Genomic DNA, 27272 nt, shown 5'->3' with positions numbered 1-27272 from the left:
GTGTTACCCAGGTGTACCCACATTTGAAATACAGATACAGTCAATATTCATAACTTCAGATACAAAAATGATACATGAATACAAATAGGATAATCCTATTGAGCAAATCGTAACTTTCCAATGACCCCTTACATGATCCATCTTGTACAAAATGCATCATAATTATGCCATAATTATATCATGTAATATTTCTGTGATGAATATGGGTGTAGTTTCACAGTGCCTTCTTTAAAGCTAATAAGTCTTCCAATTTTTTTAAACTTTTTTCAATTTAGCAAAGCGTTTATATTCTCCCGCATCCCACTCCAGCACGCCAGGGTGTTTCTAGTGGAACTGGAATCAATAATGCTACCTCTTACTTACTTCCTTATTTGTGCATCCATGTCATTGGTAATCTCAGCAGGAATGTGCCAGTTTGGGAAAAGGTTTCAGAGGGGTAGCTGTGTTAGTCTGTATCAGCAAAAACAATGAGGAGTCCTTGTGGCACCTTAGAGACTAACAAATTTATTGGGCATAAGCTTTTGTGGGTTAAAACCCACTTCATCAGATGCATGGAGTAAAAAATACAGTAGGCAGGTATATATATTACAGCCCATGAAAAGATGGGAGTTGCCTTAACAAGTCAGGGGTCAGTGCTAACGAGGCGAATTCAAACAGGGTGGGTGTAGCCTATTCCCTAAAGTTGACAAGAAGGGGTGAATATCAACAAAGGGAAAATTACTTTTTGTAGTGATCCAGCCACTCCCAGTCTTTATTCAGGCCTGATCTGATGGTGTAGAGTTTGCAAATTAATTCCAGTTCTTCAGTTTCTCATTGAAGTCTGTTTTTGAATTTTTTTGTTGTTGAAGAACTGCCACTTTTAAGTCTGTTATTGAGTGTCTAGGGAGATTGAAGTGTTCTCCGACTGGTTTTTGAATGTTACAGTTCTTGATGTCTGATTTGTGTCCATTTATTCTTTTGTGTAGAGACTGTCTGGTTTGGCCAATGTACATGGCAGAGGGGCATGGCTGGCATCGGGAAAAGGGTTTGTTAACAAACTGGTACTGCACAACCAGGAAAATGTTAAGGGTTGATTATAAAAACGACTGTGATCCATTGTTCTTCATGTCCACTGGACCTGGGCTTAATCTGCAGCAAAGGAGATTTAGGTTTGATATTAGGAAATACTTTCTAACTATAATGGTAGCAAAACTCTGGAATAGGTTTCTGAGGGAGGTTGTGGAATCCCCATCATTGGAGGTTTTTAAAAACAGGTTAGACAAACACCTGTCAGGGATGGTCTAGGTGTGCTCGGTCCTGCCTCGGAGCAGGGGGCTGGACTTGCTGACTTCTCAAGGTCCCTTCCAACACAATACTTCTATGATTCTATGAAATGGGGAGCTGACTCGGAGAGAGGACGAATCCATGCAGTTAAAAAAAATGGCAACTTTAGTAAGATTTTTTAGGAAGGGGGGGAGAGATTTTTCCATTTGCTCAGATGTCTGGACCCAGAACAGGAAATGCAATGAAAATAAGAAACTACATAATTCCTCAGTGATATATCTTTTAAACTGAGATAGTCAGTGTAAATAAGGAATCCAGTCTGAAAATGTTTAACATAAGTTTTCATTATGACAATGTCATGGGGGACTGTCAGGTTTTGTTATTAAATATATCAATATCCTTTACCTAGATTTTACCACCCAGTTTATTCAGTTGCATTTGCCTATTGAGTGTATATATTGGGGTGCTAGTTTTCTGTGAGCCTGCTGTGCTGATCCCATATTCCTGATATATTTTTTTCATCTAGAAGGGCAACTCCCATTCTCCATGTATCTGTATCTTCTAGCCCCATGCCATTCATCTCTGTGAGCCTCACAAAGAGCAGAATAAATCAATGTACAAATTGTGGGAGCATTTCTTGCTTGCTGTGTCGTTTAGCTGGAAACCAGATTTTTTCCCCCTAAGAGAATTGTTGTCCCCTCCATCCCTCATGGGCACACAGGTTGGCTGTCGTAGGATTGCCCAGTGATGCAGAAATGTTGGCATTAAATTATCTTTAGGGAAAACATCAAAGAAACATTTTTCTTAAATGTGAGGGGAGGAAGCCTTTTTTTTAAAAGGTGTGCTGCGGGGAGGGGGAACAATTACATGGATTTTGCAAATATAGAAGGAAAATGGAACAGGTGAAGAATTAGGAACATAGGATTTGCCTTTCACGATTAGATCCTGCAAACTCAGTCTCCAGGTGTATTAGGAGCCTCCCTGCTATAATGAACTGGGCTGCTTGTGGAATGGGGATTGCTTCTTCGCCCCTGCAATGATCATCTTATGTCCTAACACCTCAGGTGTGTTTGTCCTGACCACAGCATGCATAACTCATATCTCAGTCCTGCAATCAGAGTCACTCAAGTGAGGGCTCTCATGCCAGGCCTGGATTGCCACTGAAGTCAATGGGGCTCTGCATCAGTACACAGGCCCTAAGTGATGTTATTCATTATCTCGTCTAAAAAAAGAAATGTAGAAAAGCCAGCACCAGTGTTTGACTTGCTGATAACCTCCAGCAGAGAATTTCGCTGACTGTGCCACCCCCTTTTAGCTTTGTTTTGACAGGAAGCTTTTACTGGAGCAAGATATTTTATAATAAAATGAAGCCCTGAGACCTAGTGCTGTATGTATTGAGTGCTCCTCAGGATTGCCCTTTGCTGGGGAGGGCCACATAGTGATATTATATATGTCATGTGTAACACTCTGCAAAAAGATCTGAAGAATCTTGAACTTACACTTATGCTTATCCAGAGTACTCTAATAGCTGTTGTCTTAAAGAGCTCTCAGACAGCCCCCTTGGAAAGCAAATATGGGCAAAGGCCTTGGTACAAAGAGCTTCTTCTGCCTTCTGTCCCCTCCCTCAGTGTGCTTTATGCAGTTTGGGAATGAAGTGCTGGTTCCTTCTTTCCCACCCCTCCATTTGGGAGTAGACAGTTTTATTTAGTAAATCATCTTCTCCGTAAGCTGAAGCTTTGCTGAGTTATCTCCAGATTCTGGCGTGCCCATGGTATAAATGACAAGAAGCAGCGGTATAAAGAAACTATACAGAGACTGTGCTAAAACATTCAGTCATGAGGCCAGGTGGAGTGAGACCAATGAAGAAGCCAAGGCTAGGGAAACAAAGTGCCTTTTTAAAATGAGATTTTAAAACATAAATATTAAATGTACTTAGGGTGAGAAGACCTGTCCCAAAACCCACTGAAGTCAGTAGAGAGTCTTACACTGACTCCAATGAGCTTTGGAACAGGCTCGTTGAGAGTGTTTTTTAAACCAAATAACTAAAAATCCAATCTTTGGTATTGGTTCCCAGCATTCTCCCCCGTCTCCATACCAGTGCCCTGTCCCACCTCTTGTACCAGTCCCCAGCATCTTGGTCCTCTCTCTGGTGTAATTCTCCATGTTGTAACCTCTGGTTCTTTCCTGCTTCTGAGGTCCAATGTTTTTGAAAACTCTGCTGCATTTTGAGGATCTTTATTCTTCTCAGGGAATTCACTGTCTCTTCTTTCAAATCACTTTCCTTTTTAAAAAAAATAAGTCGTTAACAGTGATGCTAGAAAGTCCACTCCAGCAATGTTCCCTCTGATTTTTGACAGGCCGTGTGCGCAAAAAATGTGTTCTGTGCAAATTTTTGTGCGCGCAGTGTTTCGCCGTGTGCGTGGGGTTTAGGATTGGTGTGCACGCGCAGACGCGCACAGCTTAGAGGGAACAGTGCACTCCAGGCAATTGGACACAAAGCAGCACCTTTTCCTCAAACTTCTGCAGCTCTGATGCAGGTGGAGGGAGGGGAAGTTATAAAAGCATTGAGTTACCAAGCAACCCTCTCTGAAGACATTCTTAGTTTCCAGGGGGAAGGGTGAGGCAAACTTGGCAACCTTTGAAAGGTCATTCTGTCAATCCCAGCGCTCTGTGGTCCATGATAATCGGTATTTGCTGTGCTAGAAAACCCTAGATTTAGAGATGAAAACAAGACATTGAGATAGGAGTTTTCTACTTGAAAAATTAAAAATCCCCAGAAAAAAAAATCCCCTGAGGTCAGTGTAAGTTCAAGAATCCGAGAAGAAGAAAGTGAGAGAGAAGCAGCCATGATTGAAAGAGGGAAAGCAAAAGACGACAAGATAAATTGTGATTATCTGGAGAAATCAAGACACTTAACTGCTCTGTCTGATTCCTGAGGGGAAACAAATGGAGCCTATAACTTTTGCACTACAAAAAGATCATTTGTCCTGGTTTCCTTTGTCCTTCTGCTAAAGCAGCTGACACATGTAGACTACTCCGTTCTTCTCAATGTCCAGCACATTACTGGTGAGATGTCATGTTCCTTTTCCTCTCTAGCCCCTGAAAAGTGGGCTCTGCACAGTATTCACCTGTGCACACATGGAGCTGTGTTCAGTCCCTGCGTAGCCCATCTAAGAGGAAATACGGCTCCTTGTAATGAATCCATGTTAAAATTTTCCAGTGATACAGGAACCTTTATCTGATGATCTTGAACCCTTTCTTAAATATTCATGAATTATGCCTCACAATGCCTCTGTCCAGCAAGGAAATATTAATATCCCTGTATTACAGATGAGGGCTCAGAGGCAGTGCGCATCTTGCCCATAGCCAGACTGGAAGTCTGTGGCACAGTCAGCAGTAACAGCTAGGTTTCCTGAATGGCAGTCCTTTGCCTTGTCTCCCATTCCTCCTCGTATGTAGCACTGATGACTAGTAACCAAACTGGTGGGGTTTGGGGGTTAACTAGGACTTTTTCAGACTGGACAGTGTGTATTATTTGGCATTTGAGCTCACTTACAAAGTGCCAACCTTTGCATTGCTGGTAACGTTCTTGTACTGGGCAGCCTGAGAGTGAACATACCAGCAGGCTAGAGAAGTCCCTACCAGGTATAGCAAGGGATGAGTTACAATAATTCCATAATTCAGCTAGAAAAATCCCAGGTTCAGCAGCAGCTCAGAAGGTCTAGAGCTGAGCAGGATTAGACGTTGGGATGAGTGAGAAGACTACCCAGGGTTGATATAGTAATTGTTTTAAAATGCAGCCCCCTTCTGGAACACCATTGGTTAGCAGGAGGGTTAGTATCCCTGATCTTGGCTCTGTGGCCCACCTTGGGACCAATGGGCCCTGGGTTCTCTGTGCCTTCCTTCCAAGAGAAAGTGAAGGGCTGTCTCTCCCCCCAGTTTTTGGAAGTTGCCTCCTTGAAACCAACTCCTGTCTCCCAAACACTACGTTGGTCCGGGCTCAGTTCATGAGTACTAGGTGATCCTATTCTCATGCAGATAATCCAGAGCCTGTAGTTGGCTGGTATGGTATGTCAATCAAGCTCTTTGTCTCACCCCCCAGGCTGGCTGTTTATAACTTGGGAACCTGGGTAGGCATATTTTTGGGGTCCTGGAGGTCTGTCTTCTCCCTGGAGTCTCCACAATAGCAGGAAGTTAGCTTTAGAAAGGAAATGAATTCTCACGCTTCAGGGCATAAATCAGTCTCTGGGGTTGGGGATCAGGAGGAAATGTTCCAGGGGGCTGGTTATCCTATTACTGTCGATTGCGGGGTTTCTTGCACATTCACCTGAAGTATCCAGTGGTGGCCACTGTTGGAGACAGAATACTGGATTAGATTGTCCACTGGTCTGATCCCATTTGGCAATTCCTATGTTGTTCCTAAAAAGGAGAGTTGCGCTCTGCAGGCTTGGGGACCATTGGAGGGGAAAAGAGAGGAGTGGTACCTGGTGAGGACAGGAGTGCTGTGTGGCTAATAGAGAGCCCAGAGGAGCACAGCTTTCCATGGGGAAGTTTGCCATGTGACGTGCATTTGTGAGCAGAAAAGTGCGGGCCATGAGAAGCTGTACTGGGGAAGAGGAGCAATAAGGGTTCAGAAAGATTATATCTACGTTCGCTTGATTTGATCTGGACCCTGTCACCACAGTATCTAGCAGCAGGGGCAAAGGAGTGCAAAAGACTATTGCTTTGCATTCTTGTTTCCTGTGGTCTACAAAGGCAAAAAATGGGAGGAAAATCTCAAGTTACAACTACTGTAGTACAAGTGTGCTGAGGGGAGAGGGCACAGGGAGCCCATTGCTAGCATCCCCTCCACCTCAGACCTCTCATGCAGGAGGCAGTGATAATTTGGCTGCATGTGTTCCAGGATGGTACTGGGGTGGCTGATTCATGCTGCTAGGGAGGGTGTGAATTGTGGCAAGGCCACAGCCTTAGTTTTGCCTCCTTGTGCACAAACTGGTAGCCGTGCTAGTGGGAGCATGGTCTACACCTGTAGAACAGTTGTCACACAGGCAGCTGGTGAGTGCCCCTGGAGGTGTCATGCCTGCACCTTGCTCTCACAGGCATGATGACCCCAGAGGCAATACCTCCTTCCCCTCTCAGCATAGCTTCCCCTTGTAGCGTCCTTCACCTGGCCCTAGGCAAAGGAATGGAGCAGGCGATGTCCTTGTCCACGGGTGACCTTTGATTAGCTGAAGTCACTCTCTAGTCTCAGTTGCGGTGAGGATAGGTGCCTCACTATCTCTCTGCAGCTGTCAGAGGCAGTGACTGAGGCAACACCGAGACCGATTTTCATTTGGTGAAACCAAAATGTGAAATCGCTATCTCCACGGACTCTCATATAAAACCAATAAATGCTCTGGGGTAGACCTTGCTCTGTAAGAACTGTCCAGGGGTAGCTCAGAATGACAGAGTCTGAGCTTCTTCAGGAAACAGAAATCTTCTGGAGCATTGGTGGGGGTGGGCAGGGGAGTTAGTTTAAAGCTTTTATATGGATAAAGTTTTTTTCTCCTTTGCTGTATACCACCTCTGTATGTCACACATGCATAACTGTGTAACAGGCTCCTTGCCACCTTGAAGGCCTAGAAGCCTTGGGCTAACCAACCTTGGTTACTATGGAGTCACAGGTGATCAAATGATTTCCCCTGTGAGAACAGCAGCAAGCTGGAGAAAGGGGGCTGTGATATCCAGGATATTATCCAGACCAGTGAGGGACTGTATTATCACCTGCCCTATAACACCTTGCTGCTGTAGCTCCCAACCTGGAGCGCTGACAAACTGCCACCAGCATGCGGGCACCCCTGAGTGTCTGTGTATAACTGCAGCCTGTCAGTCATGCTCTGGTTACACTCTGGCTCTCACCTGCCTGGGTTACTACTACAAGGTGACCCCTGCACTCCCCCAGTCCTGGATTCCCCCTCTCCCCATCCCCAGCAAAATGTGCGTTCTGTACTGTCCATCCCTTTCCTGGACAGTCCAGAGATATTAGGTCTATTATCCTTCTAAGCGAACAATACACAACAACTTGCCACCTTAAATGGAGCTACCCACTTAATTTAACTTAAACACACTGGATTGGATTAAACAATAAAACAAGTTTATTAACAAAAAAGATGGGGTTGTAAGTGAGTATAAGCATAGGCAATAAGGTCAGAAATGGTTACAAGGGAAATAAAAAGAAAATGCTTTCTGATACTAAAACTTGACAAACTAGACTTGGATGAAGGTAAGATTCTTACCACATGCTTCCAACACCATTACTGACCAAACTCTTTAGGTCAGGATCTCTTCCACAAAGTCCAAAGGCTGTTTCTTTTGTCATCTTAGATGCAGAGAGAGAGTGAGAAACAGGGAGAGAGACTTGGGATGTTTCCCCTCACTCTTATAGTTCATGCCCCCTTTGAAATGCAAGCTCTTTCTCTTTTTCTTTTTTTTCTTCCTCCACTCCAAACTGGTTTATTGAGAGATACAGCAGTGGAGGCTGCCCAGCAGGTGGAGCCACCACCAGGGCCTTTAATCCTCTTCTTACTCATCCGCCCCGAGGGTGCCGCCCTGCCCCATCTTGGTGTTCTTCCTCTTGAGAGTGACTCCTATGTAAAAATTCTTTCCGGCTGAGAGCAAGACAGCATGCAGTCTCCCAGTGAAAGAAATCACATGCTGTTTTTCCTCCCCTGTTTGCTGATATGCAGATTTTCTTTATCTCCTGCCTTCCCCCTTTCCTTGCCTGAGGACTCTGTTTACAGTTGATATGCAAATTTGAGGTGAACACATCCCTTTAAGACCTGCTTGGCCCATTTTGCCTTAATTGGTGCTATGGGAGTTTGAACATGTGCCTTTAATGTTATACAGGGGGGATATTGTAACTTTACACACATTGTTGCTACATACATTTCACCATGATATTGTTGACCAGTGAGTTATTAGGTTTCAAATGGTACCTCACAAGGCATGTTTTATACTAAGATTACTACAGTAGTGTGCAGGGTGTGAATACAGGAGTGCTTAGCATCACAGGGACCCAGGGAGAGAGAACCAGAGGAAACTTTGACAGAGATTGCAGAACAGCTGCAGTGAGCAGGAGGCTCTTGCAGGAGACCCTTGACCAAGAAGAAGGGTTTGGACCTGGGAGCCAGAGCCAGAAGGCTGAAGAAGGTGGAGGGCCAGGGAGAGAAGACTCCGTGGGAGCAGAAAAACACTCCCACAGGACAGGATGGAGTGTCAAGGCAGGGAAGTGCTGCAACGAGCCAATTCGGGGAGAAGAGAAGCCCCCAGACTGAGTTTTGTTTGTGGTCAATAAATTAGACCTGGGACGAAGGGACGTTATTGGACAAAAAACAACTGTGTGAATTTTATTTAAGGAGCCCCTTGAATGGGGAAACCAATGCAGGCAGCCTGTAGCGTGACCTCAGAACATGTTGGGGCATGCAGGAGGTGGCCAAGCAAATGACACAGTTCTACCATTACAAACAGCTGTAGAGTTACTAACGTTGGGAGGAGGGGAAACCTAACTTGGTAGGCCTCATTAGTTCTATCTGAACCAGGCTCCCCTCTTGTAGAACCACTGCTGCTAACTTTCACAATTTTATCAGACTCTCGCTACATTTGGTGTTTTTTCTTAAAGCCCAACCTTCTGGAGTCTTGGGATTACATGAGAAGCTCAGCTTTGAAAGTAAATTTCTAGCCCTCCTGGTTGCAGAGAAGAGTTGGAAACATGATCTCTAGAGGCTCAAAATCAAAAAGTCAAATAAAAAGAACCCTAAAAATTTTTAAACACACATGATCGTTTGGTGGGTTCTGGCTCAAGATTTTTCTATGCTTGGGGCTGGCAAGGGGCATTAATACATCAAAATAATTTAAATTTTTTGCATGCACTCAAAAAGGGGAATTAACAAAAAGTTGGATTAAAAAAGAATTAAGGTTAAGTTAGTCTCATTGGAGTCTAGCTCAAACCTAGGGCCTAATATAACACTTTCTTTAGAAAAAGTTCCATAACTTTTAAAAGAGCAAAATGTGAGAAGGTCTGACAGTAAGCAGTGAAGTTCCCCACCACTCTCTAATCGGTCTTCACTCATTCTTGCCACACCTGATTGACACTGCATACCCAAACTTAACACAGATTCCTAGTAATATTTGCAAAATTATATATGCAGAGGTCAAAATAACAAATGACTAAGAATTTATAAAATCCCATTTTTTTATTCAAAGGATCTATTTCTAATAATCTCCTAGTCATTTGTTGTTTTGACTTTTGTGCAGTTGTGTGTGTGTGTGTGTGTGTGTATGTATATTTGTATGTATGTATTATGGCAAATTGCTGGCACTACTATGATGGGTCTCGCGCTTTCTCTTCTTGCTGGGGGTGGAGAGGGTGGTTTTCAGGGCACCATTTCTTGCCCCTGAACTGGGGTATTAACTGCCCCAATAGTGTCCTAGACGAGGGGAGTGGAGAGGGAGGGACCAAGGCACACCCTCTACTCTGGGTCCCAGCCCAGGGGCCCTAGGGATAGCGGTAAACCACTTGAACTAGCAGTTCCTTTCCCTGGGCTACTTCCCTCTCCTGCCCTTCAGCTTGTGGGGCTTCCTGCCCTCTCTCTGCACAAACCAGGTGTCCCTTTACCTAGGGTCTTGGTCTTGTTAGCCCACTGCAGCACTTCTCCAAATTCTCCTCTGCTTCCCTCCAAACTGCTCTCTACTCCAATATCAATCCACTCTGCTTCAACTCCTCCAAACTGCTCTCTGCTCCAACACCAAACCACTCTGCTTCAACTCCTCCTCTTGCCTGATTGAAGCAGGGTTTTTTTTATCAGGTGACTAGCTTCAGGTGCTCTAATTGGCTTCAGGTGCTTTAATTAATCTATAGCAAACTTTCTTCCCTCTACAGGGAATAAGGTTCCCTTCTAACACTCTCCTTGTACTTCCCCATTTACGTCCGCCCCGCCCCCCCACCCCCGAAACTGCCCACCCCCAGCCGTGCCCATCTTGTCGGGCACTCTCAGGAGAGGAATAATCGGTGACACTGGGCGTGGCACTAGGTAACTCGAGGGGGTGGAAGACCACGAGTGTCGAGGAAGCCCCCCCACTCTAGGCCACCAGGTAACTCAGGAGGGTGGAAGACCACGAGTGTCGAGGAAGCCCCCCCCGCTCTGGGCCCAGGCTAACCTGAACACTTCTCCCTCCTGAAGGCCGCTGTGTTATACCTTGTGTTTGCTTTGTTTTGTTGCATAGTTTTGCTTTATTCTCTTTGGTGATTCTTTGTAAGTGTTACACAAAAAAAATTCTTTTCTGCTTAAAAAAAACCCAACACTCTCCTTGTACTTCCCCATTTACGTCCCCGTCCCCCCCAAACTGCCCACCCCGCAGCCGTGCCCATCTTGTCGGGCACTCTCAGGAGAGGAATAATCGGTGACACTGGGCGTGGCACTAGGTAACTCGAGGGGGTGGAAGACCATGAGTGTCGAGGAAGCCCCCCTGCTCTAGGCCACCAGGTAACTCAGGAGGGTGGAAGACCACGAGTGTCGAGGAAGCCCCCCCCGCTCTGGGCCCAGGCTAACCTGAACACTTCTCCCTCCTGAAGGCCGCTGTGTTATACCTTGTGTTTGCTTTGTTTTGTTGCATAGTTTTGTTTTATTCTTTTTGGTGATTCTTTGTAAGTGTTATACAAATAAAACTCTTTTCTGTTTAAAAAAAAAACACTCTCCTTGTACTTCCCCATTTACGTCCCCCCTGCCCCCAAACTGCCCACCCTGCAGCTGTGCCCATCTTGTTGGGCACTCTCAGGAGAGGAATAATCGGTGACACTGGGCATGGCACTAGGTAACTCGAGAGGGTGGAAGACCACGAGTGTCAAGGAAGCCCCGCCGCTCTAGACCACCAGGTAACTCAGGAGGGTGGAAGACCATGAGTGTTGAGGAAGCCCCCTCGCTCTGGGCCCAGGCTAGCCTGAACACTTCTCCCTTCTGAAGGCTGCTGTGTTATACCTTGCGTTTGCTTTTGTTTTGTTTTTGTTTTTTCCTTTTTGGTGACTCTTTGTAGGTGTTATGCAAATAAAATTCTTTTCTGCTTTAAAAAAAAAATTACTCTCCTGTAGCCATCTGGCCTGACCCTGTCACAGCACCTAAATACTTTAAAAATCTGGCCCCCAAATGACTACAGTGACAATAACAATTTATTCTCTTTGAATTTTTTTTAAAGTAGCTATTTCTGCATAAGGCCCAAGTCAAAGGTAACTTATATTTGATGTTTGGTTAATTAAGATTGTTCACGATAAAAATAAGCTTTGCACTTAACTGTTTATTTTATTACTAAATGATAAATGCAGCTTAATTTTTTTTTATTTTAAAAAAGAAGCAATTCATTTATAGTCACCTCTGAGATTAGTTCACTTACAGAACATAGTGCTAGGTGAGCACAGAGCTGTATTATTGAGTTCTTTCTTTTTCCCTATCTTATCTTCTTCACAAGAAAATACCAAACAGTCATACTTGTTTATTAACATAATTCCAAGAACCCATGACTCCAGTTCCAAATAAAATGTATTAAATTATAAAACAAAACAAAACAAAACACTCTCCTGCTGCCCTCTGGCCTGCTGTATCACAGTATATATAATTGGGAGACTATGTGAAGTTTGGGTGGGTGGTGTGGTGGTGCCCACTGATGAAAGACTTTGGCAGTGGAGTAGGGTGACCAGTTGTCCCAATTTTTATAGGGACAGTCCCGGTATTTGGGGCTTTTTCTTATATAGGCTCCTATTACACCCTACACTCCGTCCCGATTTTTCACACTTGCTATCTGGTCACCCTACACTGGGGAAATGGTTCTGCCCCTTAGCTGTCCATTTCCAGGATCTCCCTTTTGAGGGTTTGTCTTTGAGGTAGAATTCTCCTATGGAAACTGACACTGTAATGTATTTTCTGTATTAGGTAGACTTTGAACCTTAACTATTTGTTAATGATGCCTTTTGTTTTCTAGTGCATTTAGAAAGATGAAGAGGGTGTGAATATTGAATTCTCTTCATGTGTTTCTCTATTTTATTTCCCCTGAAAAATCTCTCCCTGTTACTGAAGATACGCAGGCCCAAGGGCAGCCTGAGTTATGCAGGCTGGAGGGCAATCTAGCACAACATGATGCTTTGCAGGGATCTGAGCTTGTCTTCCAGTGGCAGGGGCTAGGAACGCTGAGGAAGCAGCATGTTTAGCCCCTGCAGGGCAAGGAGTGCCTCCTGTTGATCTCCAGGGAGTCTCTGGTGGATTTCAGGACTAAGCAGAATGACAAGCTATGGAAAGAATTGCATCCAGTCTCCTCCTTGTGGAGCAGGGATGTTTGCTTGCAGCTGATATCTCAATCCTGAGGTTAACCAAGGCTGCAAGGGTCCAGCCCCTGCATGCATGTGGCTGCAGACAGAGACTGTATGCTGCTGCCCTGGGTTCTGCTATGGTCCCGGCTGAAGTAATTGCTGAGTTACGTGACAAAGTTTCTTACCGAGGGGAAGAAACAAAGCAGCCCTCCCAAGAAACCTTTGGCAGAGGATTGCAGGTTAATTTTCCTAGAGATCTCTATGGAGGATTCATGGGACATCCCATTCTGCATAAACAAACTTTTCTGCAGGGCCCCCTCTGCCTAGCTATACAAGGAAATGAGAAGCAGATAGAAACTGTTCCTGTGTTGGTTATTTCACTACCTCTTGTAGCCCAATTAAAAAAAGCAGTACATGACCAGATGTGTCCCTGCAGTACTGAAGCAGAGTAATTACCAGGTTCCCTCCCTTGCACCAGGCTTTGCAGAGCTGGGCTGCTGCTCAAGACTCATAAAGAAGTCCTGGCTTGCCATTCCACTGGATCTCCCTGTTGCCTATCTACCATCCTCCTCTGCCTGCACTTCCTCGTCTAGCACAGCATCCCTTGGGTTCACTCCAGTAGCCAGCGACTCCAGCCCCGCCCCACAGTATCCAGGGGGCTCTTGGCAGTAGAAGTGGGGTTGCCTGTATGGATGTTGTGTAGCTCCTTGTAGAAGCAGCACGTCTGCGCTCCGCACCAGAGCATCTATTTGCCTCTCTTGCCTTCTGGTATGCCTGCCTCAGCCCCTTGATATCCACATGGCACTGCTGGGTGTCCCTGTCACAGCCCTTCTCCACCATGTCTCAAGTGATCTGGCTGTAGATCTCAAAGTTCCTGTTGTTGGAGTGGAGCTGTGACTGCACAGCCTTCTCTCCTCACAGACCCAGGAGATCCACCAGCTCCCCTGTGCTCCGGGCAGGCGCGTTTTTGCTGTGTGGAACTGGCATGGTCAACTGGGCAGTTGCTCTCCACACTGCGCAAACAGGAAAAGCAATTTTAAAACTTCCTGGGGCTTTAAAGAGGGAGGGGCGTTCACCTGTGTACTGGCTGCAGGGCAGCAGAATTCAAAGCGGTGACCAGAGTGGTCCTGATGGTCATTGTGGGACACCTTCTGGAAGCCACTTAGGGCGATCTAAGCAATGCAGTGTCTACACTGACACTGCACTGCTCTAACTACGTCACAAAAAGCTCTATGCATGTCGTCCAGGTGGTTTTATTAAGTCGGTGTAGCAGGTGAGTTATGCGGCGGAAGGAGCATTGCAGTGTGTACACCTCCATAGTTAGGCCAGCGTAAGCTGCCTTACACCAACTTTGTAATGTAGACATGCCCTAAGACTTACCAATGTGTTTAGATTTGTACCAGGAATAGGTAGGAATGGCCTTGCTGTAATACCAAGGAATTTTTGTCCCTCACACTGTACTGCTGGCCAGCTGCGCACTGTTATCAGAATGATTAAAAACTGGCTGTCACTTGTGCTACCTTTCTTTCATATTTAAAAGATAGGTCTGTTAGGGGGCTTATTCCTTCACCCACTTACTTCCCTGGTCCTTCTTGCATGAACAGAAAGCAACAATACCCGAAGTCCAAAGGTGCAAACAATTCAATGTTTATTGGGGTGAACTTCCAGCAAGCATGATTCCAGTTTCCTTCCTTAGTGTCCCCCTTCCCAGCTCTGACACCACAGAGCCTTACCTGTGGCCCTGTTCCCACTCCTGCCCTTAGCAGGACATGATTCCAATTCCCCCACCACCCCGCACTTCCTGATTGACTGCAGACTATATAGTGAAACTTGAGTTCTGCTTAGCTATACCTTAACCGATCATTTTACTGAAATTTAACTAACCAGTCCTAACATATTGTAACATGATTATTTAACCAATTATATGCCACCACCTTAATTAGTTTACACCCAGCAAAATTAATTATACAGCAGACAGAAACAATCACAGAACCAGACAGAGATTATACAGACAAACAATAGGGAAATGGGGACTACAGTGATAGAACACCAAAGAAATGAGGATTTCACATCCCCGCTATTGATAAGTGAGTTTGCCAGACAGGATGCTATCAAACTAAGTTTCCTTTTACATCTTCTAGGCACTTCCCTTTCTCTCTGGAGGCGATAGGCATTATCAGGACAGGATTGTATTCCTAACAGCCCAATAGCACCTGATTTCAGTGTGACTAGTTTGGAATGTGAGGATGTGACCATTCGCTTCCCAGCTTATGGCTGCCTCTGCTGCTTAGCCAAAGGCCTTAGCCTAAGAACAAGGCCTCAGACTGTCACAGTAAGAGAAGGCTCTTACACCGGCAGACAGTGATTTTGATTTTTTCTTTTATACCTCTAGAACTAGCTAAGAGATAAGAATACACCTACATTCTTAGAGTATAGGCCTTTACAGACAGGCCTGAATATCTATATCCTAACAAGGTCCAACTCTTGTAGGTGCAACTATCAGCTCTGATTATCCCTTAGATACACACCCACTAATGCCATTGGCTTCACTGGCAGTTGCAAACAAGCTTCTGAGGGGGCAGTCAGGCCCATTAACTATACTCTGAGGTTGTCTTGAGCCATAAGAATATTACTACTGTGTTCTCTCCTTTTCTGCCTTCCTTGTGTTTACTTGCCTTAATGTCACCCTATGCATATGACTTCCACTCTAGAAACCGAGTTTCACCCCTCCATTGCCCCAAAATCCAGCTCTCCTGAGTGCCAGTACAGAGTGCCAGTGGAGGTGAGCCAAAGAGTACCAGCCTCATATAGGATCAGGTACTTGCTTTATACAGTGTTGTGAATAGATGTACAGTTTAGGGGAGAAGCAACATCTAAAACCTCACTAGGAAGCAGAGATCTTTCTGCAATGTCTTATGCAAGGGAGGGAGTTTTCCATGCAGGCAAGAATTAGCAAACTCAGCACGTTGGGCACAGGCGGTGCTTGGAGCGTCAGCCTCCACTGAGATGTGACCTTCCTGACCTTTCTTCCCATGACTGTGAGGGGGAATCTAAGCTCCCATTTGCACACACAACCCCCACTCTGCTTTCCTTTGGCTGAGAAATGGCCTCTGGCAATATAGGGGGCTTTATGTATGTCACATGGTCTGACTGAGGGCTGGAATTCCTCGGGGCTTCCCTGACTTTGATACAGAAACATACTGTGCATTTTGATCCATTTCATTCCTGCTCCTGATGTTTTTGCTTTCTCTTCACCAAGCATCTGCGGAGGTTTTCTCTCTTGCAGTGATGAAATCAAAGTCGTAGCTCTCTTTCTCTTGCTTCCACTCTTTTTTTGGTAAGACTGCTTTATACAAAGCATACCAAACTTCTTTTTTATTCCTAGTTCAGCGTCTTGCCTCGAATGCATGAGGAAAAAGGTTTGCAACCCTCCAGCCACACACATGCACACAACTCATATGGAAGGTAAAACCATGCACACTTATACTCATATGTGCATTGCACACACAACCTTCTATCACACACCTCTGCCCTCAAAAGCATATATGTACAGACTGTCATACATGACACATTCATGGGGCAAGCGTAAACTCATATGTGCCTGGTGCATGTATAACATTTATGACTCTCTCAGCCATGTTGCCTGCACACACACAAATATCAATAACATTTGACCATAGAGCAAATGCTGGACATTTTTGTTTTTAAGGTGAGGTAGGGTTTTGGCAGGGGGCCAGAGGGTAGGGTATGTTTTTTTTTAATAGCGTAAATGAGAAATAAACTCTGTTGCATTCTGTGGAATTACTTTTGTGTACATTTAGTGCAAATAAGGGGCGAATCAGGCCTATTCTCTTTAATTGGTTTTTAAATGTAGGGCATGGGGTTGCACAACTATAACTCAAGGCAGGATTTAGGCCATGCTGTTTGTATTGTACAATATCAACAATATCGATAGGCAAAGTTCTGCGCTAGCAACTGCAGCGTTCCTAGAAAGTGAGTTGTTTGATGGTTACAGAGACTGACATAAAGGGAATCTAGTGAATGAAACTGTAAATTATGTGGAGTGCTTGTTAGCACTTTTGGATAATGCCTCACCAAAGGAACATGATGAGCCTTTCACTGCACAAGATCTGGGTTATGTGTTGTAGGGGAAAAAATAAAGTCCTGGGTCTAATTCTTAACTTGTCCACATCACAAAACTGCTGCATGATTTGGTGTGACTTCCAGTTCAGAAGGTGACCAAGTCTGTAACAGCAGACCGTACTGAAGTTTGGGATGGAGATGCAATGCAGAAGCTCAGATATAGCTAAGGTCTCGCTCTAACCAGGACTAATTGTCTCTCATGCCGGGCACTAGAATTCCCTCACACTGCCCAGATCTCCCCTCTATTCAACAAAAACACCTCTGTTGCTCTGCTACTCGCTAACAAACACAATTATGTTATTACCAATGTACCTGAGGAGGAGAAAAGGGCCTGAACGCTCCAGTGCTAACATTTCTGATCCTGTCTGTCTGCACTGGTTCCTGACTCTAGCACTTCCTGTGCGTGGCACTGTTGAGTAGCTGTGACATTCCCCAGGATACAAGGTGGACTGCTGTGTCCTGTTAGGGGCTTTGCCTTCGCCCCTCCCCTGGTTCTTGTCATGCAGACAGAAAGCAGAAGACCAGAAGTCCAAAATGCAGGCAATGCAATGTTTATTGGGGTTAATCAAGCAAGCATATTCATAACTCTGCATGCCAGTAGAGCCTTTTTCCCAGTGTCCCAGTTTCCCTTTCCTTAGCAGGCATAATTATAACTGTCGTGCATGCCCTTGATCCTACCCCTTACAAATTATAGTCATATTCCATTTTGGAGGGTCTTGGGTCTGGGGGGCTTCAGTACCACCTCTTTTATACCTTATGGGAGGGGTAGGGAGTGAGGTTGTGTACTGGCCAAAGCCAGGCTTTTCTTTGGCTTGCAGTGTTTCTTATACCTTCCCCCCCCCCCCCATCCTCCTTGCCCTTCCCAACTGGTTGCTTGACCTTGTCTTGAAATAAGAGTTGAGACAGTCTTCAAGTGTACGTCCATATATTATATTCCCATGCTACCCAGCAACACTTTAACTCTCTTCCTTCTCTCCTTTCATTGTACTAAACCCCTCATCTGGTTGTGGGAAATGCAACACACAATGTCTTTGTTAAAAGAAAAGGAGTACTTGTGGCACCTTAGAGACTAACCACCTTCAGCCCCCAACTAAAACCCCTCCAACGCATTATTAAGGATCTACAACTTATCCTAAAGGATGACCCAACACTCTCACAAATCTTGGGAGACAGGCCAGTCCTTGCCTACAGACAGCCCCGCAACCTGAAGCAAATACTCACCAACAACCACATACCACACAACAGAACCACTAACCCAGGAACCTATCCTTGCAACAAAGCCCGTTGCCAATTGTGCCCACATATCTATTCAGGGGACACCATCACAGGGCCTAATAACATCAGCCATACTATCAGAGGCTCGTTCACCTGCACATCCACCAATGTGATATATGCCATCATGTGCCAGCAATGCCCCTCTGCCATGTACATTGGTCAAACTGGACAGTCTCTACGTAAAAGAATAAATGGACACAAATCAGATGTCAAGAATTATAACATTCATAAACCAGTCGGAGAACACTTCAATCTCTCTGGTCACGCAATCACAGACATGAAGGTCGCTATCTTAAAACAAAAAAACTTCAAATCCAGACTCCAGCGAGAAACTGCTGAATTGGAATTCATTTGCAAATTGGATACTATTAATTTAGGCTTAAATAGAGACTGGGAGTGGCTAAGTCATTATGCAAGGTAGCCTATTTCCTCTTGTTTTTTCCTACCCCCCCCCCCAGATGTTCTGGTTTAACTTGGATTTAAACTTGGAGAGTGGTCAGTTTGGATGAGCTATTACCAGCAGGAGAGTGAGTTTGTGTGTGTATGGGGGTGGGGGTGGGGGTGTGAGAAAACCTGGATTTGTGCTGGAAATGGCCCACCTTGATTATCATGCACATTGTAGGGAGAATGGTCACTTTGGATGAGCTATTACCAGCAGGATAGTGAGTTTGTGTGTGTGGTTTTTGGGAGGGGGGTGAGGGGGTGAGAGAACCTGGATTTGTGCAGGAAATGGCCCAACTTGATTATCATGCACATTGTGTAAAGATTTGTCACTTTGGATGGGCTATCACCAGCAGGAGAGTGAATTTGTGTGGAGGGTGAGAAAACCTGGATTTGTGCTGGAAATGGCCCAACCTGATGATCACTTTAGATAAGCTATTACCAGCAGGACAGTGGGGTGGGAGGAGGTATTGTTTCATATTCTCTGTGTGTATATAAAGTCTGCTGCAGTTTCCACAGTATGCATCCGATGAAGTGAGCTGTAGCTCACGAAAGCTCATGCTCAAATAAATTGGTTAGTCTCTAAGGTGCCACAAGTACTCCTTTTCTTTTTGCGAATACAGACTAACATGGCTGTTACTCTGAAAAATGTCTTTGTTCTTTGTTCACATGTATTAGTAAGGACATAAGAGTATCAAAAATCAAACCCAAAATGCTATCTCAGACTAACAAACAAGCCTGTATACTAACATGCCCCCTCAGCTCTCCAGCCTGTGATGCCTTTTATACTGATTTGCTGGTGAACAGCAACCCGTCCGGGCTCTGCTCATTCACATCCACTAGCATGTAAAATCAATCCCAGCTGAATACATGAATGCTATGCACAGCCATCCCTGAGTTACATACAGGGTAATACCTGCATATCCCCAGTCCTAGCCTTACTCCCCAGAAATGTGTGGCTTATACTGCTTACTCGCCCCCTGGACAGTACAAACTCATAGATAGTTTGTCATTCCAACACTGGTAATGATTATGCATCAGCCGTGTTTATCAAGTAGAGGTTCCCAACACACTTTAATCAAAACACACATTGGTTAAGATAAAACAATAAGATAAATTTATTAACTATGGAAAGATAGATTTTAAGTGATTACAAGTGATAAGGCATAAAAGTCAGAATTGGTTATAAAAGAAGTAAAAAGATAAACACATGAGCTAGTCCCTAACTTTACCGAGCCTAATAGGTTTAAAAACAAAAAAGGAGTTTTTCCTCACCAAAAGCTTATAGCTTTCTTTACTAGCTGGAAAATCTTCAGGCCAGGACCACTCCCCCAGTTCAATGATGCTGCTTCTGTCTTTTAAGTGATCCATCTGCCATGAGTACAGATGGAGGGGAAGAGGTGAGGTGGAAGTCACTGTCTTTCATTCCTATATCCCACTCCCTTCTTTGAGGATTACTCTCCACTAGGGTACAGACAAACAGTCTCCGGTGTATGTAAGGGTTGAATCCTTTCTGGGAGGAAATGTAAAGATTTTGTTTATCCGCCATCCCGGCTGGCAAATGGCCGATTAAACAGGTAATGTCCCTTTAGCATCTTGCTGGTGTGCTAGGGTGTCTTTGTCATTGAGAAATTGGTTTGTGGATATTACACAGAACTATAACATATTTCACTAACAATCATACAGTAAAATCTCATAGCTTTACACACAGTGTTGTTATACACATCTTAACAGGTCAGTGATGTTCAGCAGATTATGAGTTTTCAAATGATATCTCACAAGGCATACTCTGTACAAAATATATCATAACCTTATAAAAGTAGTGAACATGGGGTACAGGGTGTCACAGTAGGATATTATATACTTGATGGATGAGGAGACATGCAGGAAGAGCCTGTGTTCCCAACATCCTATGTATCTAACATCAGCAGGAAGTCAGCAGCAACTCCAGGCAGTTAGACCATTTAAAATCTTAAATATAATACTAAACGTCCACCTTCAATTAATGTACTCAGGAAAGGTCACTTGCAATTACATGCACAAAGAGAGGTGTGAGCGGAGGCTCTGAATACTATGCTAAGCTATTCAAGATGCTGAAAAGGATGGCTTCTGTAAGTGGATAATTGCTGGAAAATGGATAAAAGTAATAAAAATTACAGGTTTGGTGACAACTGATGATGGCTCTGTCCTACCTCCCTTCACACTACTGAGGTACCTGGGGTCTAAATTCTCAAGGAAGATCTGCTCACATTCTGATCATTCCAACAGATGTTTGCATTTATCCCTCTCTAGCCTCCTGTATAAAAACAACGCGCTGTATGCTCATGCCTCAGTGACTAGCGAAGCACCTGAGAAGTGGTTGTGTGTGCACCCCTTGTTTTGTGGTGGTGCTCTTAGTGTGGAATTGTTAACATGTTATCTGTTCTTGTGCTGCTTTCCTTGCAGCCCATGGCAGGGAGGGAGGGAGGGATGGAAGGAGGAGGTGTGTCGGGTGTGGGAGGAATTGTCTCCCTACCACTGAATGTTAGAGATGCTGGGCTGGTCTGAGCTGTGAGGCAGCCTATGTAAGGCTACTGTAAATTAGAATAGCCCCCAAGGCTGCTGTAGTTTTTTGTGGGGACCACTCTATGTGCTCAGCCAGCCCAGAATCTGAGTGGCACAAAAGTGGTTTAAAAACACCTTTGCTGCCTAACCTCCTGGGCTCCACATTCAGTTTCTTGAGTACTAATTCTGTCTCAAGCATAGTGAAAGTTAGTCTGGTATCCCCATAATCCCTAGTGGGTGTCTGTCCACAAAAAGCACCCTGCAACTACAATTTAGTTGTAGCACAAGTACAATTTAGTGTTATTGGCAGTCTCTGCTCAAGGCCCAGAAATGCCGTGAGAGCATGTTGCCAGTGAAGACCGAGAGAGACATTGGCAGATGGGTGAAATGGGGCTCTAAGATTGAAATGAGAGTGGATGCACTGGTAGAACTGTGTGAAGGAAGTATGCATAGTAGCTGTTCAGTTGTCAGAGTCTAGATGTTATTATTATTCCTCTCACTTCCATAAGCACTAAAACTCAGTAGCAACAACTTAAACAACATGAAAGTAAAGTGCCTGACAGCTCTGAGGATGGATGTTGTTGGCAGATTTTTACCAAAAAAGATGCATGGATTATCTCTGTTTCTAGTGATTGGCACAGTTGGATGCTGCCACTTTTACTGAACTAATTCGACTTTCCCATATGCAACAATTCCTTCCCTACAAGGGGTGCAGCTTTAGGAAATGTACACTCAGCATGGCAGTAGTAGCTTTGCTGAAGAGAGCAGTAAAGCCATCCTCAATTCCACCCCTGCTACTTAGAGCATGGATTGTTTGTTTGAAAAATTGCAACATACTTAAATATCTTTTGAGGGTAAATTTTTAAAGTGAGCAGAGATGGGGCCATGACACAGACTTTCTAAAGACGAATAATGCCATTTGGCAATAAGAAGTGGATTAGTTCCATGAGTCTGACATTTCCTCCTTTTCTTCCTCTCATCCACTCATCCTTTTTTTCTTGCTTATGTTGTTCTAGGCTCATCAGTGACCCAGTTGCTTGCCCGGGACCTAGACAATGACCATCTTGTGTTTGGTGTGGTCGGGGAGGAGGCCAGCAGGTTCTTTGCAGTGGAAAGCGTGACTGGAGTTGTATGGCTCAGGCAGCCCTTGGACAGAGAGGTAATGTCATTTGCTGCTAGAAGACAAGCTGCTACACCTTGATGTGTTTTTTGTCAGAAATATTCCCTTTCGAAGGCACCTGGTAACCGGAGGGAAAGGGCAAATGGAGAGGACCTTGACCAAATATCAGAATGGAAATTATTGCTCATTTTTCTGTCTGCCTCTTGTATGGGGTGATCAGGAGCCTTCTCAAAGCCGTACCTGTGAAGAGTGAGCTCTCCCTGTGTGGTAATTTTTGAAGTTTAGGCATTCATTTTTTTTTAAATGATCAATTGAAATTTTCCACAGAAAGCCAATGCTGTGTGTGATGAAAATTCATTGAATTGAAAATCCAATTTTCTGTTGGAAAAAGTTTCAGTGCACAATTTTTGTCCAGCCCTAAATGAGCCTTTCCATAGCAAGGTGGGCACACATCCCCTTCTGGTACTCTGAACCCTTGATCCAGACTTCATGGCAGTGTAAGGAGCTATGTTGATACCCAGTTCTGCAAATGTGTGTGTGGACTGGGCTGTGGTTTATATACCAGCATGAGCCAATCAATGGGCAGTGGGGAGCCACCACTCAGGCCCTGCATTCTGGTACTTTCTGCAGTGCCTAACTTCACAGGGTTCTCCAGCAGAAACCCAGCCTACGCTTTCAATGGTAATGCAGACGTGTCAGTGGCTCAGAATCCACATGGTCCCAGGTTTTAGTCCCGCAGGTTCTTACATCTACCACTTCAAGTCCCCCTTTGGGGTTGTGCTGGTCCAGGCTTGTCTGGGTGAATCCTGTGGAATTTCTCCAGCAGGTCAAGGGCATGGACATAGGAAGCAGGCTCCCAAGTGTGCTCCTTGGGGCCATAGCGACCAGGTAGTGCAGGTGGCCATGCATCCATTGGAAATCGAGGACAGCATGCACTTTGTACTCTTTATTACTCTGGATTTCAGCTGGTGGAAGCAGTGTGTGCTTTGATTAAGGAAGGGCTTCAAAAAGGAAACATAAAAAATTGGGTGTATTTTGAGAGACTGGGGAAGCTATAGTTTAAAGGTAACTGAGTTAATCTGCTGGCATATCAGGAAAGGTTCCAGGAACTGGTAGACCAATTTCCAGAAGGGTCAACTGGTGTGGAGATGTTTGGTGGTGTGCCACACCTTCTGGCCTAATGCAAATGTTGTAGCTTCTTGTCGCTGATGGTCTGCATGCCTCTTGCAAGCCTTCTGCGCCTCTTCTAGATGGTTCCTGAGCTCCTCCTGAATGACGTGGATCTGTTGGACCCATTGGTGGCAGCTGGATTCAGGGAGGCTGCTGGTAGTGTCTGGTGAAAAAGGGGGTGGAACCTCTAATTAGCCAAAAAGGAGCTCCGACCTGTAGAGGCATGGTCAGTGTTATATGAAAACTCTGCATATGGCAGGAGTCTCCAGGTGCTGAGGGGCTTGGTCCAGGGCATCTTGGTATGTGCACAGGAGTGTATTATAAGCTTGGACTTTGGCCTGCATGTGGGGCCATCATTAAAAAGAGGCAACCATGAGGGAAATCTTAAGGTAGCCAAAGTGACCTGCCAATGAAGCAAAAGGGAAAGGCGTAGCACCTTCAGTTGGGGATGTCCCTGGGGGACATATATGTACTTGTTGAAGTATGTTCTCCTGTCCCGCATGGAACAATGCATCTTAGCCCCTAATGGCATAGACTGTGTTCCTTGGGCAAGCAGGGTCTTCTTTTGAGTAGACCGGATGAGGGAGAGTACGTCTCGCTGAATTGTGACTTTGACAAAATTACTCTGTTTGAGGAGGTAGGGAGGTTGAAATGGAGGTTCCCTGTTTTCCAAGTAGTCAGCGTCAGCGATCCCTCAAGGTCGAGGATGATCTCTTTCACAGGTTTTATTTTTCATGGGTCCTTTGGTGACTGAGGCGTCCAGTTCTTGAGCCACAGACTCATTGGCAGACATTGCAGATGGTGTTGGAAAACAGAGTTGGGCCATGACTGCTGCATGACAGTTGTCTTTCCTTTCTTTTCTGGCATTTTTCTGCAACCAGGGGAAGACGATTTTCCTCAAAATTGGACGTTGCCTTTCTGACAAGTCTTCACCAGGTATCCCTATCCTGGTCTGCTGTCTTCCAGTGCGTTGTGTTGATGCCACATCTCTTGATGTTTATCCTGAGGGTGTCTTTAAAGTGTTTCTTTTGGCCTCCCCTTTTCCTTTCTCCTTTGCTAAGTTGGGCATACAGCAATTGATGGCAACCTCTTCAACCTTTCTCGTCTCCGTTCCAGAATGAAAGTAATATCGGCAACAATAACTGAACTCCAGTACACAAATGATTGTGCTGTAGTTGCACATTCAAAGGAGGATCTTCAAACAGCCCTTAATTGCTTCTCTGAAGCTTACAACAGCCTAGGCTAACTCTGAACATAAGCAAAACAAAAGTTCTCCACCAGCTGGTCCCCAGTCAATCATCAGATCCAGCAAGGAAGATCTACATTGACAAAGAAGAACTGGAAAATGTAGAATACTTTGTCTATCTGGGCAGCCATCTCTCACAGAGGGCAGACATAGACGTCGAGATTCAGCACAGAATTCACTATGCCAGCCTAGCCTTTGGCAGACTGTCTTGCTGGGTGTTCAACAGTCACAACATCAGAACACAAACTAGACTTTTAATTTATAAACCGGTGGCAATCCCACTCTCCTCTATGGCTGTGAGACTCAGGTGACTTACAGAAAACACCTGAAAAACCTGCAAGGCCAGCACCAGCACTTTCTTCGGTGGATCCTCAAGATAAAGTGGGAGGATCATTGCACTAATGTCAGTTTCCAAGTAGTATTCCTCCTTTCCTAATAGTGTTAGTTTTCCCATTTCAGTTTCCCAGGCAGTAGGTAGTTGTAAACTTGAATTGAGAGAACATCAAGGCTCATTTTAACTGCCTCTGGTTCAAAGCGTGGGCCTTAGGAAGGTACTCAAGGTACTTGTGCGCTGTAAAAACCTGTACTGGGTGCTGAGTTCCCTCAAAGTGATGACTCCATTCTTCAAATACGGTTTTGATTACAAGCAGCTCCTAGTCCAGTATTTCATAGTCCATCTCTGTGGGGGTGAGTTTTTGAGAGTAGAATGCATAAGAGTACAGAACTGACTGTGGTCCAAATAGCTGTGAGAGTGCTGCCCCAAGGCCTAAGTTGGATGAGTCTGCTTCCTCTGTAAAAGGGCACATTGGGTCAGGGTGTGCCAGAATCAGGGCCATGGTGAAGGTGATCCAAAAGCAAGCTGGACTTCAGGCAGCCACATGAATTGAATGGCTGTACGAAGGAGGGAAGTCAGTGGGGCTATTTGTTCAGAGAAGTTTGCAATTAATTGCCTAGAAAAATTCATAAAGCTCAGAAAGCACTGAAATCCTTGGAGGGTCCACCTCTGCTGTCTGGTTGTGGATGGCTTTCATCTTCTTCAGGTCCATTTGAATGCCCTACGAGGAGATGATGTTGCATAGAAATTCAATGGTGGTCTGGTCGAAGGTGGACTTCTGTAGTTTGGCTTACAAACGATGCTTCCATAGTCTCTCAAGGATAGAACAGACATGATGTCCGTGCTGCTCAGGGTTCTCAGAAAACACCATCAAGGTAGATGATCACACACTGGTCCAAGATGTCCCTGAACACGTCACTTAGGAAATGTTGAAATGTTGCAGGGCGGGGTATTGGTTAATCCAAACGGCATTCCTAAGTATTCAAAGTGCCCATATTGGATATGAAAAGCGGTTTTCCATTCATCCCTAGGTCTTATTCACAGTAGATTATATATCCCTCAAATATCTAGTTTAGTGACGATCCTGGTAGCCTTCAGGTGGTCCAACAATTCTGGGATGAGGGGCAGGGAGTACCGGTTTCAAATAGTCACCTGTGTCAGTGGATGACAGTCTACACAGAGGTATGGTGACCTATCCTTTTTTTTGCACAAAGAGGACTGGTGTCCCCGCTGGAGTGGTGGGTCTCTGAATAAAGCCCCTGAAGAGACTTTCCTGGTTATACGCACATGGTGTCTCTAGCTCTGGTTTAGACACGGTGTATATCTATCCATAGGGCACCTTTCCCCTGGGTTATAGGTCTATTGGACAGTCATAGTCCCTGTGAGGAAATAACAAATCCACATTTTTCTTTCCAAACACATCCAGGTAGTTTTGATACTTGGGGAGCCCGAGGTTCTGGTTTAGAGCTGCTCCCTTCTGGTTAGCCCCTGTTGTCCAGGGTTTCACTTCTGTCATCTGTGGAGGGGCTGGATGGGGTTGGGAGTGGGCAAAGCTGATCTGAGCAAACTTTTAGGACAAGGCAGTGAGTGGCCTACGTGTCAGTTACCAAGTTGCAGGCAGGAGAATAGTAGAGGGGTTGGGATCGAGTCAAGTCAGGATACCAGGAAATCAGGGTCAGGGACCAAGTTGCAGACAGCAGGCAGATAGCAGTGTCGGGGCCAAACTATGGTCAGAAGCTGGACTATAGAATCCTCAGCAAGGCAAGGTCTGGAGCAGAAGTCACTGGTTAGTTCTGCCTCATTACCTACCCTGGATTTCACAATCGTGATCTACTGTAATGTTAACAAAAAATTAAATTAACACTAACTGCCAGAGAGCACAGCACTCAGAGGCTCAGGGAAGATTATGTGCTCAGCCTGTCCCCTTTTAAGCCTACACTTCAAGTTCAATTTTCACTTCTAAAGAAAATCTGAACCTGCATTTAGGATCTTATTTAAAGATCGGGTGTCACTGCTCATATTGACTTCTGCTGTGTGTACACGGCTTCTTCTCTCAAGATCAGGCACTTGGATACTAAAATTGGCATGATCTCATACATAAATGACCATTTTACAAACCCGCAGGCAATGCCTATTTGAGTGTCTAAATGCAAGGGATAGATGTCTTATTTAGGTGCCCAATTTATGTGCCCATCTTTGAAAGTTGAGCTTTGCTGGTTCCTTGGCTGCTGCATCTTCCCTGTTTCTGATGAGAGGGAGGATGGTTTCATATGATGAAGTCACTGGTGGAACTCTGGGGATTTTGGATCTCTTCCCGCTCTGCCACAGATTTCCTGTGTGACCTGGGGCGAAGGACTTAATCTTCCCTGTGCCTCATTTCCCTATCTATAAAACAGAGAAAGTA

At 45.0% G+C, this 27272-nt stretch overlaps 1 protein-coding gene across 4 annotated transcripts in view; it reads left to right on the top strand.

Annotated features, from left to right (window-relative positions):
- Positions 1 to 27272, top strand: part of CDH23 (cadherin related 23) — a 520165-nt gene that overhangs the window by 103385 nt on the left and 389508 nt on the right. For all 4 annotated transcript variants that reach the window (XM_048859456.2, XM_075130881.1, XM_048859457.2 and 1 more), the window contains exon 4: positions 22015 to 22157. In XM_048859456.2, coding sequence (XP_048715413.2) covers positions 22015 to 22157 — 143 coding nt within the window. The remainder of the gene's footprint in view (positions 1 to 22014; positions 22158 to 27272) is intronic.

Source organism: Caretta caretta, chromosome 7 (assembly GCF_965140235.1).
Source record: "Caretta caretta isolate rCarCar2 chromosome 7, rCarCar1.hap1, whole genome shotgun sequence".
In the NCBI taxonomy this organism is placed as follows: domain Eukaryota; kingdom Metazoa; phylum Chordata; order Testudines; family Cheloniidae; genus Caretta; species Caretta caretta.
Note: the sequence above shows the minus strand (reverse complement) of the source record. Positions and strands in the feature narration are given on the sequence as shown.